Source organism: Bos grunniens, chromosome 26, assembly GCF_055505025.1.
Source record: "Bos grunniens cultivar Pamir isolate PY7600 chromosome 26, Bosgru_T2T1.0, whole genome shotgun sequence".
Classification (NCBI taxonomy): domain Eukaryota; kingdom Metazoa; phylum Chordata; class Mammalia; order Artiodactyla; family Bovidae; genus Bos; species Bos grunniens.
In genome coordinates, this window is record NC_141190.1 from 41,227,992 (window position 1) to 41,245,403 (window position 17,412).

General features: G+C 46.0%; 1 protein-coding gene across 25 annotated transcripts in view; it reads right to left on the reverse strand.

Moving 5' to 3' along the window:
- Positions 1-17,412, reverse strand: part of FGFR2 (fibroblast growth factor receptor 2) — a 107,031-nt gene that overhangs the window by 16,054 nt on the left and 73,565 nt on the right. For 15 of the 25 annotated variants that reach the window (XM_086378698.1, XM_086378697.1, XM_086378693.1 and 12 more), the window contains 5 exons: positions 17,092-17,295; positions 7,455-7,605; positions 4,492-4,613; positions 2,337-2,447; positions 806-996 (listed from right to left, as the gene is read on the reverse strand). In XM_086378698.1, the coding sequence (XP_086234824.1) occupies positions 806-996; positions 2,337-2,447; positions 4,492-4,613; positions 7,455-7,605; positions 17,092-17,295 (779 nt within the window). Of the gene's footprint in view, positions 1-805; positions 997-2,336; positions 2,448-4,491; positions 4,614-7,454; positions 7,607-17,091; positions 17,296-17,412 lie in introns of all 25 variants that reach the window. The other 10 variants (XM_086378700.1, XM_086378703.1, XM_086378696.1 and 7 more) reach the window with 2 other exon arrangements.

Consider the following 17,412-nt stretch of genomic DNA (forward strand, 5'->3'; position numbering starts at 1 on the left):
GGGTCCATGCCCACCAGAGGCTCTTACTTCTTTGGGGACACGAGGAATTACTGATGTTTCATGACATGCCAGAGCAGATAAGAACTGACCCACCTCTGCCCAAGGAAGAAGCTATGGACCGTCCCCGAAGTGTGGGCCAGGGAAGGGCATCTGGGGCCAATCCAAAATGCCCCAGGGGACATCTGGGCACCCGTCTAACTGCTTTCAGAATAATTCAGATGTTTCAAGTTCCAACTGCGTGCGGCATGCTCGGAATGCAAGTGATTCACCTCAGGGGACCTGGCCAACTTTTAACCGCAGAGGGTCACCTCACGAAATGAGACAAAATAAATCCCGAGAATACCTGGCTCTCGATGTCACCATAAGACCCCATCATTTGATCTCCGTTCCTAGAATCTTTAACTTGATTTCAAACTCCAAACCACAGAGACGACACCCAAAGTCCACATCCAGAGACTCAAGAACCACAAAACAAAGCCAAAAGATCATCGGCACCAAAGGCAGCGCCCCCTAACCCCGCTGCCATCCACCTGGAAAGCTGGCTCCCCAAAGGGTGCCGGCCAGCCCATCTCTGAGCAGAGACATCTTCTCTGCTCTACTCTGCGGCGCTGCTACAGGTCTATGACGCAACTCTGGCTGTTAAAGAGTTCATCAAACCCCGGTATGAATTATGCAAGACATATTTTCCAGGTTGTACAAGACAGGCCAGGGCTTGATTCGGCAAACGAGCACATCCAAATGGCCTGTTTTCTTCACATATTTTTCACTGGAATCCATCCAACCAAGGAGAAGGGGAAGGACTCACTTTCTGGGAAGCCAAGTACTCCATGCCCCGGGCCAGCTGGTAGGTGCACGACACCAGGTCCTTGAAGGCCATCTGCTCCTCGGGAACGCGGTTGATGTCGTAGGAATACTCCATCCCGGGTGGCCTCCGGGCGCGCAGGTATTCCCGAAGGTTGCCTTTAGAGGCGTATTCAACGATGACATAGAGCGGCCCTGTGGATGGAAAACACGAGCTGGAGAGGCAGCGAACCCCGGAGCTGCCCTGGGGCAGCTCTGCCAAGGAGTTCGTAGCTATTACAACTCAGTGCTTTATTATTATTTTTTTTAAATTTAAACATACAGAACGGCACACACAAAAACAGAACACCTGCCTTCTAATCTCCCCACAAATGACAACGAACACCCGGCCAAGGTAGACTCAACAGTCTTTAATAAAACAGAAATGCTTCGTGAGTGCCCCTTTCTTGTCATGTCCCCTCTTAGAAAGCAACGGCTACCATAAATTTGCTGCTCTCATTTAATTTTAACAATTTTACAAACACATGTGTATCAATAAACGATGTATTATTTTTAGCAACATCAATAAGTAATAAAGACACAGCTTTGCAACAGTTTCCCCCCACACATGATCTTTCTGAAAGCCAGTCAGGCTGATAAAACATAAATCCAGATCATTCCGTTTAACGCTTACATAGATTCTACCATATAAATATACCGTGCTGTATTCATCCACTCCCCCGATGGGTGTGTTCAGGTGTGGGCCATTGCAAACGTTGTGCGATGAACTCTGCAAGCCAGTGCATGGCTCCTTACACACGCGTGCGATAATGTCCCTATGGCACAGACCAGCCTGTTTCCGTGTGTAAATGTTACTGGCACACAGCGAGGCCAATTCATTTCTGTATTGTTTGTGGCAGCTTTCTCACTCCAGCAGTAGAGGTGGGTGGCTGCCACAAAGCCAAAAATACTTACAATAACCCTTTACAGTCTCCTGACTCCCGGTAGAGACCTCAAAGGGAAATTGCCGAGGCAAAAAACAGGCATTCCAAGTTTATTAATTATCATCAAACTGGTTCCCAAAGTGACACAGATCATTTATGAGAGAAGCCAGGGTTCTCACTCCCCGGAGGAAGATAACATGTCCTTCCTGTCCCCTCTTTAAGGCCACTCCTGGGGACTCACCCATAGCAAGACATGGTTCCTCAATCCCATTTCAAGGGAAGAACTTGTCAACCAAAATGCAGGATCTTACATTGGGAACTCTCTCTCTAAACATAATGAGATGGCCTTTTCCAAACACCCTCTAGGTTATGTCCAAAAAACAACAGGACGCTACAGGCCTTCCCATCCAGGGTTGCCTAACATCCACCTTTCCCCCTAGACCCCAGGCATGGTCATCAGGAGCGCCTTCCTGAGGTGGGTTTTATAAAAAACTTTAAACATGTGCTTAGGAGGCTCTAGGAGCAAGATCTAAACAACCATACACTTCTAAAATGACGCTGATGCTGAACCCTGGGTTATGTGAATGAATGCATTTTTTTCCTCCTACTCACCATCCTGAGTACAGGCTCCAAGGAGATTTATGATATTTTTGTGTTTCCCAATCATCTTCATCATCTCCATCTCGGACACCAGATCAGAAAGGTCTTTCTCAGTGGCATCATCTAGAACATTAGGTAAGTTGCAGATCAGTTTTGCTACTGCTGGTTGATGAACATTTGGTTGAAACAGAATGAAATTGAATTTCTGAACCAGAAAAGACTTTCCAAATCACCTCTCTCATCTTACTGGTGAAGAAGGAAATGCCCAGAGAACTGCCCTCCTCCATGTCAAATAGCTAACTTGGGGTCAATAGTGTCAAAAGTCAAGACAACTATATATGCCTTGGGCGCTAAGGCCAATTCTTTCCCAGCAAACCTCACAGACATGGGGGCATTCTTCTCTACCAGGAAATAATTCCACCCTCTGGCAGATCGCAGGTATCTCAGAAAACCACATCAAATTTCATGGGACCTAAAAGCAACTGTGAGGACTTCTGTGGAAGAGGAGGAAGGGGAGGAAGATGGGGGCATTTCACATACTTCAGACTGTCTCTGGATCACAGGCTGCTAAGCTGAGCCCTCAAAGCCCACAGGGCACTCAAAGATGGATTCAGACAAGGACAAAAGTTCCCATACCAAGGACAAAAGTGTGCGTGTGTGTGTGTGTGTGTGTGTGTGTGCCCGCTCCTGCATCTTGAGGGGCTGAAGGTTCTCGCCTTCTATGGGCTTCCCAAGGGGCTGGGATTCCCATACTAAGATAATTAAAGTTTTTAAAACCTCTCTGCTCCATAATTTCAAACAAGAACAGCTTAGGTCCTGCATATCCTGGCTTGCAGTTAAGCTTCCAAAAAGTGGCAAGATTCTTCCTCAGGTACCTGAATTGAACTAATTCAATATGGGAAAATCTGAGCTCACCCCAAAAGGAGGATAGGCCATGGATAGAAGCCATGCTGCATAAAGCTCTTTGGCTTCACAAAAGGAAGAGCAACACCAGTGCCTGGAGTGTAAAATGTGTAAAATCCACACGGACACCCACGGAGGAGCGCACACCTGCCCCTCAGAGGGCGAGGCTCCACTGCAGTGACACACGGCGTCCTCTCTAAGCTCTGAGATGCCCACTGGCTATTAAAATGGCCACGGCTGATGTCTGTGGTCTTCCCAGGCATCACACCCAAAGTGGGGAGCAGCTCAAAATGTCCTCATTTTCCTGGGGAGCCATTCAGATCCAGAGCTAAGGAGAAACAACCAACAAAACACCCAACTCCTTTCCAACGATTTCTACCCTGCTCCCTCCGCTCAGGAAGAGACGCGATGACTCAAAATCCCATGAAAGAAAGAAAAAGCCTGACCCTGGGTGTCCACAATGCGTGACGCTCCCCACCACTGCCCAAGCACACACATTCTGAGAACAGACCTGTCTGCCAGGACATGTGGGAAAAACTCTGCTTGGGGTGTCTTTTCTGAGATGCCCACAATGGGATTTATAATGTAACCGTTTCCTATAACTCTTCTCATAAAAGAATACTGTGGGAAGATGAAGTTAATGGTTAAAAGGTCTTTAGGCTCTTTGGCTGTAGGCATGAGCAGGGTTGGAAGGTTAACACATAAATATTCAGGCTCCCACGAACGCCTCTCGACGTTCACATCTCTGGGTCACTGCTCACTCGTCCCTGAACATGTGAGCAATTCTGCACCCGCATCAATGCCATGCGCTCCCTCTTAGCTTCCTAAGCAACTCTCCCAGACCAGGGCCATTCCCGCTCCGTGCCTCCTGCAAAGGAGAAGGACTGGCCTCCTCTCTCTGAGCCTTCTTGGCTCCCCCTATAAAGGCCAACTTCCCTTATTTGTAAGCTAAGGTTTGTGTTCTGCATCCAACGTGCCAACACTCATCTAAATTAATCAATTCTATGTGAGTCAATATTTTCTAAGCATTTCCAAATATAAAGGGAATGAGCTACCACTTTCTAACAGAACTGGCTTTTCTTTTTTATAAGTGCACACTGCTCAAGATAAATAGTCTGTCTGAGATGCTGATTTATACCGAAAACTTCTCAACCCCTAGGTCAACTATGTGCTCTTTGACCCCGCACCATGATAGAGTTCACACAAAAGGAACATTCTTGATAAGGCAACCCCTTTCTCCTCCCTCCCCACACCACCCCCTCACCTTTCAACATCTTCACGGCCACAGTGACTGCTTCCTTGGGCTTCTCCTTGTCAATTCCCACTGCTTCAGCCATGACCACTTGCCCAAAGCAACCTTCTCCCAGGGGTTTGCCCAGCGTCAGCCTGAATGTGTAAAGGGAGGATTAGTACACGGCATCTGGTACAGCGAGGGAAATTCCAGAACTCAATATAAAAATCTTTCAGCAGCTTACAAAAGCATGGAGCATTTATCATATGGAACTAATGAGACTTGGGGAACACACGCGTCTGAGTATTTTCTTAGTGACGCTTTAGGGAATGTCAGTGACTGCTGGAACAACTATTGAATGTCACATTTGTATTCTTGATTTATTTTCTTTAAGGAAGGTATCCTTGCGAGTCAGGTGGTCAGCTTTCCTAAGTGCTAATGAGGAGAAGCTTTGATCTTGAGCCCATCGAATATTTGTAATTTAGAATGTCTCAAAGAAAACCGTTAAACCTGTTGTGTTTTTTTTTTTTGTCTCTGTGAAGTGATGTCTTTAAAAATCACTATTATTTAAATACCAATGGATTTTATGGTCACATTCTGGGCCAAGTTACAAGATGTGAATCTTAAACACATTTCAAGGAATCTCTGTTTTTTCATTAAAGGAAAAAGAGAACTCTAGAGAGGGGGGATTTTTCTGACATATTAGTTTAGAAATCCTTATGACTACCCAAAATTAATAATGAAGAAAATCCAAAGTGAACACAACAAACTAAGTTTCTAAGGTCAGAAGTGCTACATGCATCATGCTAATAGCCATATACACTCCTTGGACATTGAAAAACCAACAGAATGGAAGCGAGTTTGGAATACTTACAAATGTGGGTTTCCATTTAAGTGTAACACAGCAAAGTACTGAACTGCCACTAGTAAGCAGTACTTTTGCTAAGTACGCAATGGTTTGAAAAAGTTAAAGCAAAGACCAAGGGTAGCGTGTGCTATGCTGAGGTCATTCCCTTCCTACCCTGAGCTAAAATTAAATTTAATATCTTGGCAGAAAATAAACATTTGCATTGGAAAAATGGCTAATTTATGTCCTATTGCCCTGCTACTACAAACATAACAATCCTTTCTTTGTACAACGTCTGCCTCCAATCTAATAAACTGCTTCTAAATAGCCTTCATTCATTGGAAATCTGCTCCACCTATGGTTGTGCTAAACACTATTCTGAAACGCTTAGCACTCAGATTTTCCGCACTCAGGGTACTCTGGGTGGGAGCTGACAGACAGACTCCCACTGTTGCCGGTGGTGTCACAAGTGGCAAAAGCTATGGCTTGAACCTGGGAGCTACAATTTCTTAAAATATGATCACAGCTCCCTGACTCAGTCCTATATCCATAGGAATGTGCACAAGAACCCACCAACTTGTTTAGTCAAGCCCAGGCTCGTGAGAAACACCCCCTTCTCACACTCCACAGGTAAAGAAATCATTCTTGGTTTTTTTCTGGTGCCTCACTGGTAAGAATGAAGTAAACAAGTCCTGAATGAATGAACAAACAGCACACAAACAAACTGGAAATCACTTCCGTTAACACTCTAACAAAATGATACCAGTACAGTAATTTGGCTCTAATTTATGGCGTATATTAATATCTCTAAATGAGCTGTTAGGAAACAAAACTGGTTGGAGTTGTGTGAGTCAAAGTTACAAGTGCCATGTAAGCTACCTCTCCTTCCAAAGAAAGGCTCCTCATCCCATCCAATCTCTGGAAAAGCTTATCTTTGTATTTCCAAATCTGTGCATGAGTTCCTTCTCTAGTCATTAGACACTTCTCCAACACAGTCTCAAGAAGACAGAGCAAATGTCAAGACCAATAGGGTAGCTGTACATAAGCAAGTCAAAAGCTTATTCCAGTTGATTTGATGCAGAGGTAGAGTCAGCAATTTCTACCTTCCATTACTCTCAAGCTGTTTAGACTCTAACCACTACAAGAGAGACCCTGGAAATGAGCTGACAGCCCTTCAATGACCATCATATTCACTTCAGAAGGTAGACTTGGGGGCTGGCCCCTGGCTGGAAGATCGAGGGCTGGTAGCCCAAGATCTGTCCACTGGCTGGATGTCCATCTTGCTGAGATTTGAAGTTCAGATCTCACCGGTTATGAAGGGAAATTCACAGGAGCCAAGAATTGTGCTCAGTCTGGGGAGGTCTGTACCGTGATCTTCATTTTATAGAAATGAAGTTCAAAAAGAATCAGGTAACTCATACAGGGTTGCCCAGCCACTGCTGGCAGAGCCAAGATTCAAATCCAGCCCAAGAGAATCCAAAGTCCATGAACTTGATGCCAGACCAAGAAATATACAGCTCTCAACAATGCCTTCACCAGAGCCCAGGTGGCCACACTTGGACTGATCTTATTGGAACATCTCTATATCACCCAATAAGGAAAATATTATGGACCATAAGAAATTCAATGGCAGGTACCATATTTGAAGATTTACAGCCCAATATTATATTAATAACTAGTAAAAACAGCACTGTTGGGTGAAGATTCTTAAGGCAATTTATATTCTATATCTAATCCCTCTAAAGAAATGAACCATAGGACAGTCATGAACCAGAAGTTAGAATGTCAATTCTGTTTTATAAATGGGATAATCCCACTCATATTCCATTTGACTGGATCTAAATTATCTAGAAAGTAAAAAAAAAAAAAAAAAAGAAAAGAAAAAAATGCTAACAAGGTACCATTTTGTTTGCTGACTAGCCACGGCTTAGTAGCTCTGCTTTAAAAGAACTATTAAAAAAGAGCCCATGACAGAATCAGTTCTTTATTTTTCCTGGAGTTGATTATTTAAAAATATAATCTTACCCATTCCTGTTGTCATCACAACAAGACTTTGGCAATTAAGCATCATAAACAGAAAACGTCAACCCAATGTCCCCATTTATACTTAAGTCTTCATTGGGAGAAGTGTCCCCACTCAAGTACTCACTTATCTCTTGGAAACTCCCATTTGGGATCTTCTGGCAGCTCGTACTCGGAGACCCCCGCCAGCATGGGGGTGTCTGCAGTTGAAGAGAGGCGAGTTGTAATCCTCACCAACGGGGTATTGGAGTTCATGGAGGAGCTGGACTCAGCAGAAACCTGGATACAAAATGCAAAGACACAGATGTAATCCTGGCTCCACCTGAGAAGACTGGGAGCCGGCCAGAGCCCAGCCATTGGTCAGCTCTTAGAAAGCAAGGGGAGGGTGGGTTGGCCAAAGTCATGAATTTAGGACCAAACATTTAGGAGCTGGATTCCAACTCCTCGGTCCTCCTATCCAGGCAGTATGTGCTAGATTTCATCCAGCTTGTATGTTCCTAAAACCAGACGTCCAAACATTTTTTAGACATTGCTTGATTAAAAAAAAAAAAAAAAAAGTCTTGTTTCCGCCCTAAACAGTCAACATATCATCTGAGAACACAGAGCTAGACCCCCACAGGCTTCATTCTTGCCTTTTTGCCTGGGCTTGTATCAGAGCCCCAGATTAGCAATCTCCTCCTGGCATACCAGCTCAGATGGTGAATCAATGCTACGCTTATGACATTCCACAAAAGCTTCTGGAAAATCGGCTCCTCAATCAGCTCTATCTTTTGAAATGTAAAGGCGAATATGTCAAGGATCTAGCTCTAGAATTTGAATGGGAAAAGCATTCTGGCAGCAACAAGTGCCTTTATTCAAGGGTAACCAGAGACCCAGGCACTGCGGACCACTGTCTACTTCTCCCCCATTCCTTCTGGGAACTAGCTGATGACCAGGTCAACTTTGGTTTCAGAAACTAGTGAACAAAGAGTCAAGGGAAAGAAAAATACCTCTTTATTCACAATCTTGTGGGAAAGCTCCCCTCCCCATCCCCAACGCCCCCAGCAGCCTGCAAGGCTTTACAGAGTGTTCTCAGTTTACGCTCATTCATTATAGTCTGCATTTGAAAAAATAGCTATTTCTTAAATATATCATCTTCTCTGTGCTGGTTTCTGTAAAGGAAAGTACCATTACGGGCTGCCTGACCATCACCTTATTCTAAACCATGAACAAGACCGGCCCAAGAGAACTGGAATCGGGTTTGACGTGACCCCTCAAATGTGGCTCTGTCCCCTACATGACTCTCACACCAACCTTTCTCCCCAGCAGTGCTTACAAACATTTTTAAAATCAAGATGGCAAGGATCAAGATGAACAAATTTAATGAGGATGAACTTTCAAGGCGGAGCCTGGACCATTCCCACAGGGAACCAGAAGATTGCTCTGGGAACGTCCTACTTAAAAAAACTTGACTCTCTCCTTAAACCCAGACTGCCCTTAAAAACAGGTAGGAAACCTGAGATATCCAAGAATAGATTGGGGGCGGGGAGGGGGGGGATCATTTCAGGAACAGGAAGCTGGTATTAGTATTACTTATAATATCAAGAAGAAGGCAAATTTTAACATAGAATTTCTATCATCTTTTTAAATGTACATGAAAACATTTCTGAGCCTTCTGAGCAGTCTTTTGTCAAAGGGAATCATGCTTAAATTTTATTATGTAGACTCTATGATCAATGCTTACTCACCATGAGCATAGTAAACATATATATATATTTATGTGTGTATTTAATGATATATATACATATATATATTTTAAAGGAAGTTAGCAGTCATTAGTTTTGGAGCTAAGAGGGGCCTCATGGACAGATAAAGTTCTAAGAGGCTTCACACCTAAGTGTCTGGGCCACAGAGGCAAAGAGCAGAAGCAAAAAGACAAAAAGGTAAAAAAAAAAAAAAAAAAGACAAAGGTAAACACGAAAAGCCTGCAGAATCCACCTTCGCAATACGCTGACCTCAGCTGCAGGGCCCACCAGTAACACCATCTCCACAGCCTCCACTGACCCCATATATGTCTTGAGCTCCATCTGCAGGGAAGGACTCAGAGAGATTTCAAGGAACAGGTTTGGCTAAAAACACTTCCCCAAATCCTAACGCCCTGCATCAGGTCATGAGCTATGGATGCCAAAGGAGATGGATGTTCGCAGACGAAAAGGTGTCCCACATGAAGAAGCACAAATCACCACTCATCACGGTGGGAACCCAGCTTGAAGGTCACAGGCCAGAAGACTGGGAACAGCAGTCAGAGTCAGTCTGGCAATGAGACAGGACAGGCCCCAACCAGACGAGGTCTGGCAGAGTCCACAGCCAGAACACCCTCTCCAAGGCCAGTAGCGTAGCCCTGCTCGCTGGACCTCAGGGATCCTAGAACCCCTGTGCAGAGTGTGCAGGGAACTTGGAGACGGAGAAACCCCTGGGGTGGTGATGGGGGGAGCGGCTCTGGGTGAGGAGGCCCGTCCCGCCTTCTCTGGTATCGGTGAGGTTTCCAGGACACGGTGAGCGGGGGCCGCCTTCCCACAGGAGGTTAGAGGACACGGGCACTGAAAACAAGTCTCAGGAAGGATCTGTGAGAGCCTGAGCCCTGGTCACCTCCGGGGAGACGGGTTAGAAGTTGAGCAGGGACGGGGTGGAATATATCTTATTCCAGAACCTTCTAAAGCATTTGCATTTGATTACCATGCATATGTATCTCTTTTACATTCTAGAAAAACAAAGAACTTTTCCTTAATGACAAAAATATTTTTAAGAATGAGAAGGATCTGGGCTGAGGCATGTCATGGGCAGGAGTCGGGGGCATGGAAAATGGGGCATATTCTTGAAATATACTGATGTCTAAAATGAGTCAAAAATGACAAGATCTTGGATCTCATCTCTTCCCTGGGCTACAGGCTGGGTGTTGGGGCATCTCTGCATCCTTCCAGGTGGGTCCCCAGTGACTCCCCCAGCCTAGCTGGTGCCACCAATCCTAGCTGGCACCCTTCCCCTGCAAACTGTTTACAATGTGGGACCCTGAGTGGGGATAGGGGCCGTCCCACCTGGACCAAGTGCCCCACTGTGAGCTGTAGGGTCCCTATTCTAACACTAACTGTGAGAGCTTCAGCTAGTCACTTGACCTTCCTAAACTCGAGTCTCCTCGTCTGTTAAAAGGAGGCCAGAACAAGGAGATCCAACCAGGATCCAAGGAGACCCAACCAGTCCAAGGAGATCCAACCAGTCTATCCTAAAGGAAATCAGTCCTGAATATTCACTGGAAGGACTGATGCTGAAGCTGAAACTCCAATACTTTGGCTACCTGATGTGAAGAATTGACTCATTAGAAAAGACTCTGACACTGGGCAAGATTGAAGGCGGGAGGAGAAGGGGATGATAGAGGATGAGATGGTTGGATGGCATCACCGATTCAATGGACATGAGTTTGAGCAAGCTCCAGGAGTTGGTGAAGGACAGGGAAGCCTGGCATGCTGCAGCCCATGGGGTCACAAAGAGTTAGACATGACTGAGCGACTGAACTGAACTGAGAACAGTTCCCATGTCACTGAATTACTGTGAGGGTAAAATGAGGTCATACCCACAAAGCGTTTAGCCTGGCACCTGCTAAGAGCTCAGTTTGCTACCAACATCACAATGGCTTCTCTTAGCATCTTCTCTTTTTTTGCCTGCACCCCAGTGGTATATGGGAACTTAGTTCCCTGACCAGGGACCGGACCCATGCCCCCTGCATTGGAAGGTGATATCTTAACCACTGGACCGCCAGGGAGGTCCCTTAGCATCTTTTTAGAGTCATTTGCTGCTCAGATTCATGGGAGTTTATGAGGATCCCTCTCTCTGGGGAAGCCTGCAGACTTGCAGCCTAGCATTGTTCTGTGTGTGAGATGCTGTCTGTCAGACGGCATGCAGCAGGGAGAAAGCAATTCCACCGCATTACGGGTAGGATTTGCCTTAATGGTTTGACAGATGAGACCCTCTGCTCACAGCCAGGGTGGGTGGGTAGGGCTGGAGGGGTCCAGTGGGCAGAAGAGCAAGCCTCAGAAATTAAGGAGTCAGGGGACAGTCCCAGGGCAGGAGGAGAGCTGGAGAGTTAAGAAAGCCCTCATGACAAATAGGGCTTAGTGGCTGCCTCAGAAAGAAAAACGAAGCATTCAGTCAGAAGTTAACTGCTCCGCGGCTAACCTGTGACCCCAGAGGAATCTTTGCACAAACCCGTGACAAGAGTTCACACCCATACACATCTTCCCCCACAGACAGAGTGTCTCCCACAAGGTTTTAATGAGAAAGCTTTGAAAATGGAAAACCTTCCCCAACTTTGTTGCTGTCACTAGGATGAAGGTTATGGAAACTTTGTTCAGATTAAGGGCAGAGGTTTAGATTCCATGGACAGATCTGGAAGATACTTCTGTTTAAAAAAAAAAATACACAAAGAGAAAAAAAAGAGAAGAAAATGTCCCGAGTGGAAGAATCGACAGAATTCAATCCCTCTGTCTACAGAAGGTATATCATAATTTTACCTCCATGCATTTTACTATGCTTTTAAAATCCCCTCTGGGACTGTAAAACATGACTGGCTTTCTCTTCATTCCATCTTACTCTGAGCGCTAACGTGTTTGCAGGGCTGGCCCAATCCCTTGCAGGCAATTCCTCTGAGGAACACCGTGTTTCTAGAGCTTCTCTCTTTTGGACCACATTCTCTAAGGAATTCCACTGAATTTCATTCTGAATCCTGCTTCTGCAACACAGGTAATCACTCTTTTTTTGGGGGGGAGGTGGGAACAAAATCAAAACCTTCCCTCTCAGATATGCTCCTCCAGTTCCAGGTTTCCTTTTCCTCTGATTTTAAAAGATCCCAGAGATAGTGATCACTGAGTTACTTAAAACAATAAACACTAACACTCTAAAATAAGCTGTTTCCCCACTCCCAAATCCTGGCAGGCTCTTTTCCATCATGTTTTGCCACAGTCTCCACTCAGCTTCCTCTCTCTCCGGAATCTCTTTACCATAAATTCCTCGTGCCATAAATCAAGCTCTTAACCAAATGTGTTTTTTCTCCTATTTCCACAGCACATAAAGGAGATTAGGTAAGGAAGCGGGTTTTTTTTTTTTTTTTTTTTCTTTTCTTTTTAAAGGGCCACCAAGACATTGTGTTGTCCTTTGATACTAGATTTGATTCATCAATGAGAGGGGGGCCTGCAGAGAACAGGGCAGGCAGAGGTATAGAAACCCTCTGACGCTCAGTCCACGGATCCACATTCTCAAACCAGAGCACGAGGCCCCAGAGCTAACACAGTGATGCTGTAAGTACCGCCTATCACTCCCCAATAGCAAACAAAGTGCCTTCACCACCTAGAGCTGGTGGATGAGATAAAGGGTCAAGGGATGGGGGGAAGGGAGGATTTGTTTTCCTTCCATGACAAATTTTAGGTAAACAGGCAGGGGAGCTAATTTGACACTTACTTTCCTCCTTTAGCAAGTCTCTGCCTCCCCAAACCTCTCCCCAGAGAAACTCTATCAAACCCCGACCGGTCTCATCGGCCCAAACCCAGGTCTGATCTTAGCTGAACTTCGTGTCTTCTGGAAGCTGAGAGGAGAGAACAGCCAAGTGGGGGCCAGGCGCCCACATGCAAGGGCAAATTCCAGTTAAGCCATCCATGACCATCCGATTACCTACATGCTTGCTGGAACCAGCCAGTTCCATTAGACCACCTGAATGACCAAAATACAGAGACTGTTCCAAGATCACGCTGTTTAGCTGCTAGGCAGCAAATGCGCTTCTAGATGTGGGCCTGCCCTTCACAGAATTCAGTGGGTTTCATAACACGGCCCCCAGAACTGGCTCCCAAACCACACATGCCATCTTTGACCCATTCACGATGTCCCTGGGAATGTGTCCTTTGCCTCAAAGATACTGTTATAAAACATGACCTTGTCTGACCTTGATTTTTCTCTGGTTTTTGATCTATCTGTACCAGTAATCAAGAGGGTGAAATTAAAGTCTGGGGAAAGAAAAAAAAAAAACAAAACCAAAAACCAACCCTGCTGCCCCGTCCTGAGATGCTGGTGGTGAGCCAGCATGAGGTGCATGCATGTGAGGGGTTATCTGCTGATGCAAGTGTATCTCCATCCCGCCCTACGGAAGAGTCTGGCTCTCGAAAAAGACCTGGACGTGCTCACTGAGAAACCAACTCAACAAACCCAGCAATGCTGCCTACCTCCTGAACAAACAGCTCACTTCCTTTCACACCTCTCTGCCCCCACAGAACTAATGTGTGCAACACACGAAAAGTACAGCCCACCCGGCAACTCATGGATGTGTCAGGAAGACTTCCCAATGGCCACACCATCCACTAGCAGCCCTGGAGACCTGTACAATAGCCAACAGGCTCGGGCAGACTACCCTCTCTGGGCTGGCTCTTGCTGGTCCCCTTGTCTGAGACCCAGCTCAGAACACGGAAGGATCCCTGCCAAAGGAAATGGGGAGACGCCCTACATCACCCACCTCCCCCACCAAAAAGCTATTTCTCTTTCCCCAAACATCAAAATCCATAAAGAGCCTCAACAAACTCATGGTTACCAGGAAATGATCACAAGGAATTTCTTCTTTGGTACCAGAGAAAAATATTTTTGTGTCAAAAACAAATAACAAACTCGTATGTTGGTCTTACACTGGTAAGTCCAGTACATGTTAGTAAATGTCAACAAAAAAAATCCACAAAAGGATAAAACAATTTTTTTAAAACCTGCTCTTGTTCTAAAAAGGGAGCAACGATGGATCTAGTGAGATGTGGTCTCTGCATGTCTTGGGAGGGGCAAGGATCAGGGCCAAGAAGATGAAATTCCAGGCACATGCAGGACGGCAAGTGCCTAGGAAATACTGAGGAACAGTCCATCCCCAAGACATCTAATTACAGCTTACCTGTCGCCAGGTAAAGGCATGCCTGGCATCCCTGTGGTATGCTCTCTGTCATCAACGTATCTGCAGGCCTTTCTGGGGCTTTTCATTCCAGCCACAGTCCAATAACCCTCTTTTATCCAGGTATCTGATAAACATTCTTCCACCAAAGGGGCCATGCTCATTATGGACGAATGGCTCTTTGTGAAGAATCAGTGGGTCCCACATGTGCAGCTGAGATGTGTCAACATCCCCCCAAATAAACGCCCAGAGATTTGTTTTTCCAGGGGACTGGTACCTGCCCACTTTCTACTGCTTCTCTTACACTATTTGACCCTACTGAAACACAAGGCCATTGCATCTCAAATGAAGGCCCCCAAATAACTTTGGAGCCATTGGCAAAGGCCACAGGCCATGTCTTGCATGAAACCTGTGTTAGACTAAGCACTCAGAAAATTAAGAAGAAAGGAGGGGCGGGAGGGATAAACAAAGAGGAAGAACTAGAATGCTGCCTTCAGTTACACACAGGGAAGGAGAGGAGAAAGGAGCAACTTAGACTGAGATGGACAATGAAGAACACCAGTCAGCCAGGGAGAAAAAGCACAAAGACCAGAGCTGAGTCAAGGGGATTTTAAAGGCATCTGCTTCTTCTATATGAAATAAAAAGAAGAGCACTATAACAGCTGCAGAAAAAAAAAGTATGATGAAATAATTACAGGACAATGGTCTAGCTACACCAAATTAAAGGTTTCTTCCAGAAGGTAGCATTTTTCCCTATTAGAAAAAAAAAATAATAGAGATGGGAATACCACTCCCTCTTTCAAGTCCCTAGAGTCAGGATCTCAAGATAGTAGCTGTAAAAATGGTCCAAATGGCTGTAAAAAATGGTCCTGAGGGTCGGGGAGGGGCGGCCACACCACCTGAAAGTCACTGAAGGTACCATGTTATAAGAGTCATCTTAAGACTGAACTCTCCCAGAGTCAGGCAAGTGGCCTCATCATCAATTCCCTGGCCCCAAGAAAGATATGCTCAGTCGCTTCAGTTGTGTCCGACTCTCAGAGACCCCATGGACTGTAGCCCACCAGGCTCCTCTGTCCATGGAATTCTCCAGGCAAGAACACTGGAATGGACTGCCATGCCCTCCTCCAGGGGATCTTTCCAACCCAGGGATCAAACCTGCATCTCCTGCGTTGCAGGCGAATTCTTTACCGATGAGTCACCAGGGAAGCCCCGAGAGACAATGTGCCACTTTAATAAAACAGCATTCTTGGAGGCAGGGGGAACCAATGACAACTTTCTCCCCTGCCTCACCCTGCTGCCACTCTTAAGACCATGTGGGCACTGCCCTATACTTGACACACTCCAAATGCTACCCTCAGCCTCCACTTTTTTTTTTTTTTTTTTTTTAGCCTCCATTTAGAAAGACCTGCTTGAAACATAGATTCAACGAAGTCAACAAGGACCCATTCAGCCCAGAGTTCGGAGCTGGGCTGAGAACAGCCATATCTGTGCCAAAACCACTGCTGACCAACTGGTTCCTAATGTTTCCTAATGCCTTGTCCAGAAAATATCATTGCCACCTGCAGTCAGGCTGGGATTAATCCAGAGTTTCTCAGAGTGCATTTCAGAATCATCTGAGGACTTACTTCAGATGCAGATTCCTGGTCCTCTTCAAAACCTACTCAACCAGAATCTCTGGGGCTACAAGTAAGGAATCTGCCATTTTAACAAGCGTGCTGTACACACCGAGTTAGAGCCTGTGAGTTAGCCATTTTCCTCACTGTTTCAAAACTCATGTCCTTATTGGAATCAAGTACTAAATACTTTTGGAAACACTGCCTTCACACCTGCCTTCCCCTTCCACCTTCGCGAGCACTTCCAGCCCCACCAGCTGTGCCAGGCTTTGGTTTAAGGCAGAGGTGTTGGCTCCAACTTGTCCCATTTGCCTGAAGCAAAAGTAAACCCACCGGGAGGCACAGACGATCAAAAAGCAACCAACAAAACTGAGGTTAACAAGCTCGAGGGTAACAACAACTAGTTGCCCGTTCAATATACAAATCATTCTGCCACCAAATCCACAGTCACGCTCATGGGAACACCTAATCAGAACATATTATAGGCATGTGTGTGTGTGCGTGCTCAGTCATGCGACCCCATGGACTGCAGCCTGCCAGGTTCCTCTGTCCGTGGGATTTTCCTGGCAGGAATACTGGAGTGGGGTGCCATTTCCTCCTCCGGGGAATCTTCCTGACTCAGGGATGGAACCTGCATCTCCTGCACTGCAGACAGATTCTGTACCACTGAGCCACTGGGGGGACTACAGGATTCTATTTTAAGAATCAGAGGTGGAAGCCAAATCCAGTTAAGACAGACCTCATGGGGTAGTAGTTCAGACACCTCCAGGTACAGGTTTCTGACCTTGACTTCAAAAAAAGTAAGTCCAAGAAAACCAGAATCCCTTCCTTTCCAACAGGCATCAGTCTATCGCCAAAAAAAGCATTTGATCACAGGGACAACGAGGGCTTATGCCACTGCACTTGAGTCCCACCAAACACAGCAGGGTGTTACCTCTTGGGTTATTTCCAGTCCTGCAGATGAGCTCAGAGTCTCGCACCACTGGGCTTTCTCACCCTCAGAACTAGACTCAGCTGACCTTACCAATGCACCAGGACTTGACCTTCCAAGCTCCAGACACTGATTGGACAGACGCCCACGAAGAGACCGGTCAGAACCACTAGCACAGGGATGCTCCCCAAAATAGAAGCACAGAAGCAGAGGAAGAGACCCAAGAGCTGGCTGGGCTTGGGGAGTGGTAAAGTTCTTCAAACTCTTTATCTACTTTCTGTTACCTGTCTCCGCAGGGGGATGCGCTTGGTCAGCTTGTGCACAGCCGGCTGGCTGCTGAAGTCCGGCTTCTTGGTTGTGTTCCTCATCCGGCACAAGATGACCGTCACCACCATGCAGGCGATGAAGAACACCCCTATGCAGTAAATGGCTATTTCCAGGTAGTCTGGGGAAGCTGGGATCTCCTTTTCTCTTACAGGAGCTAGATTGCAGATCACAGGAGAGGAACAGATAAGCAGGCCACAGAGTTAGGAGACTGCACTGATGCTTCCTGGCGTAACTACAGGAAATCAAAAAGTGACAATCATTCCCAAGGCAA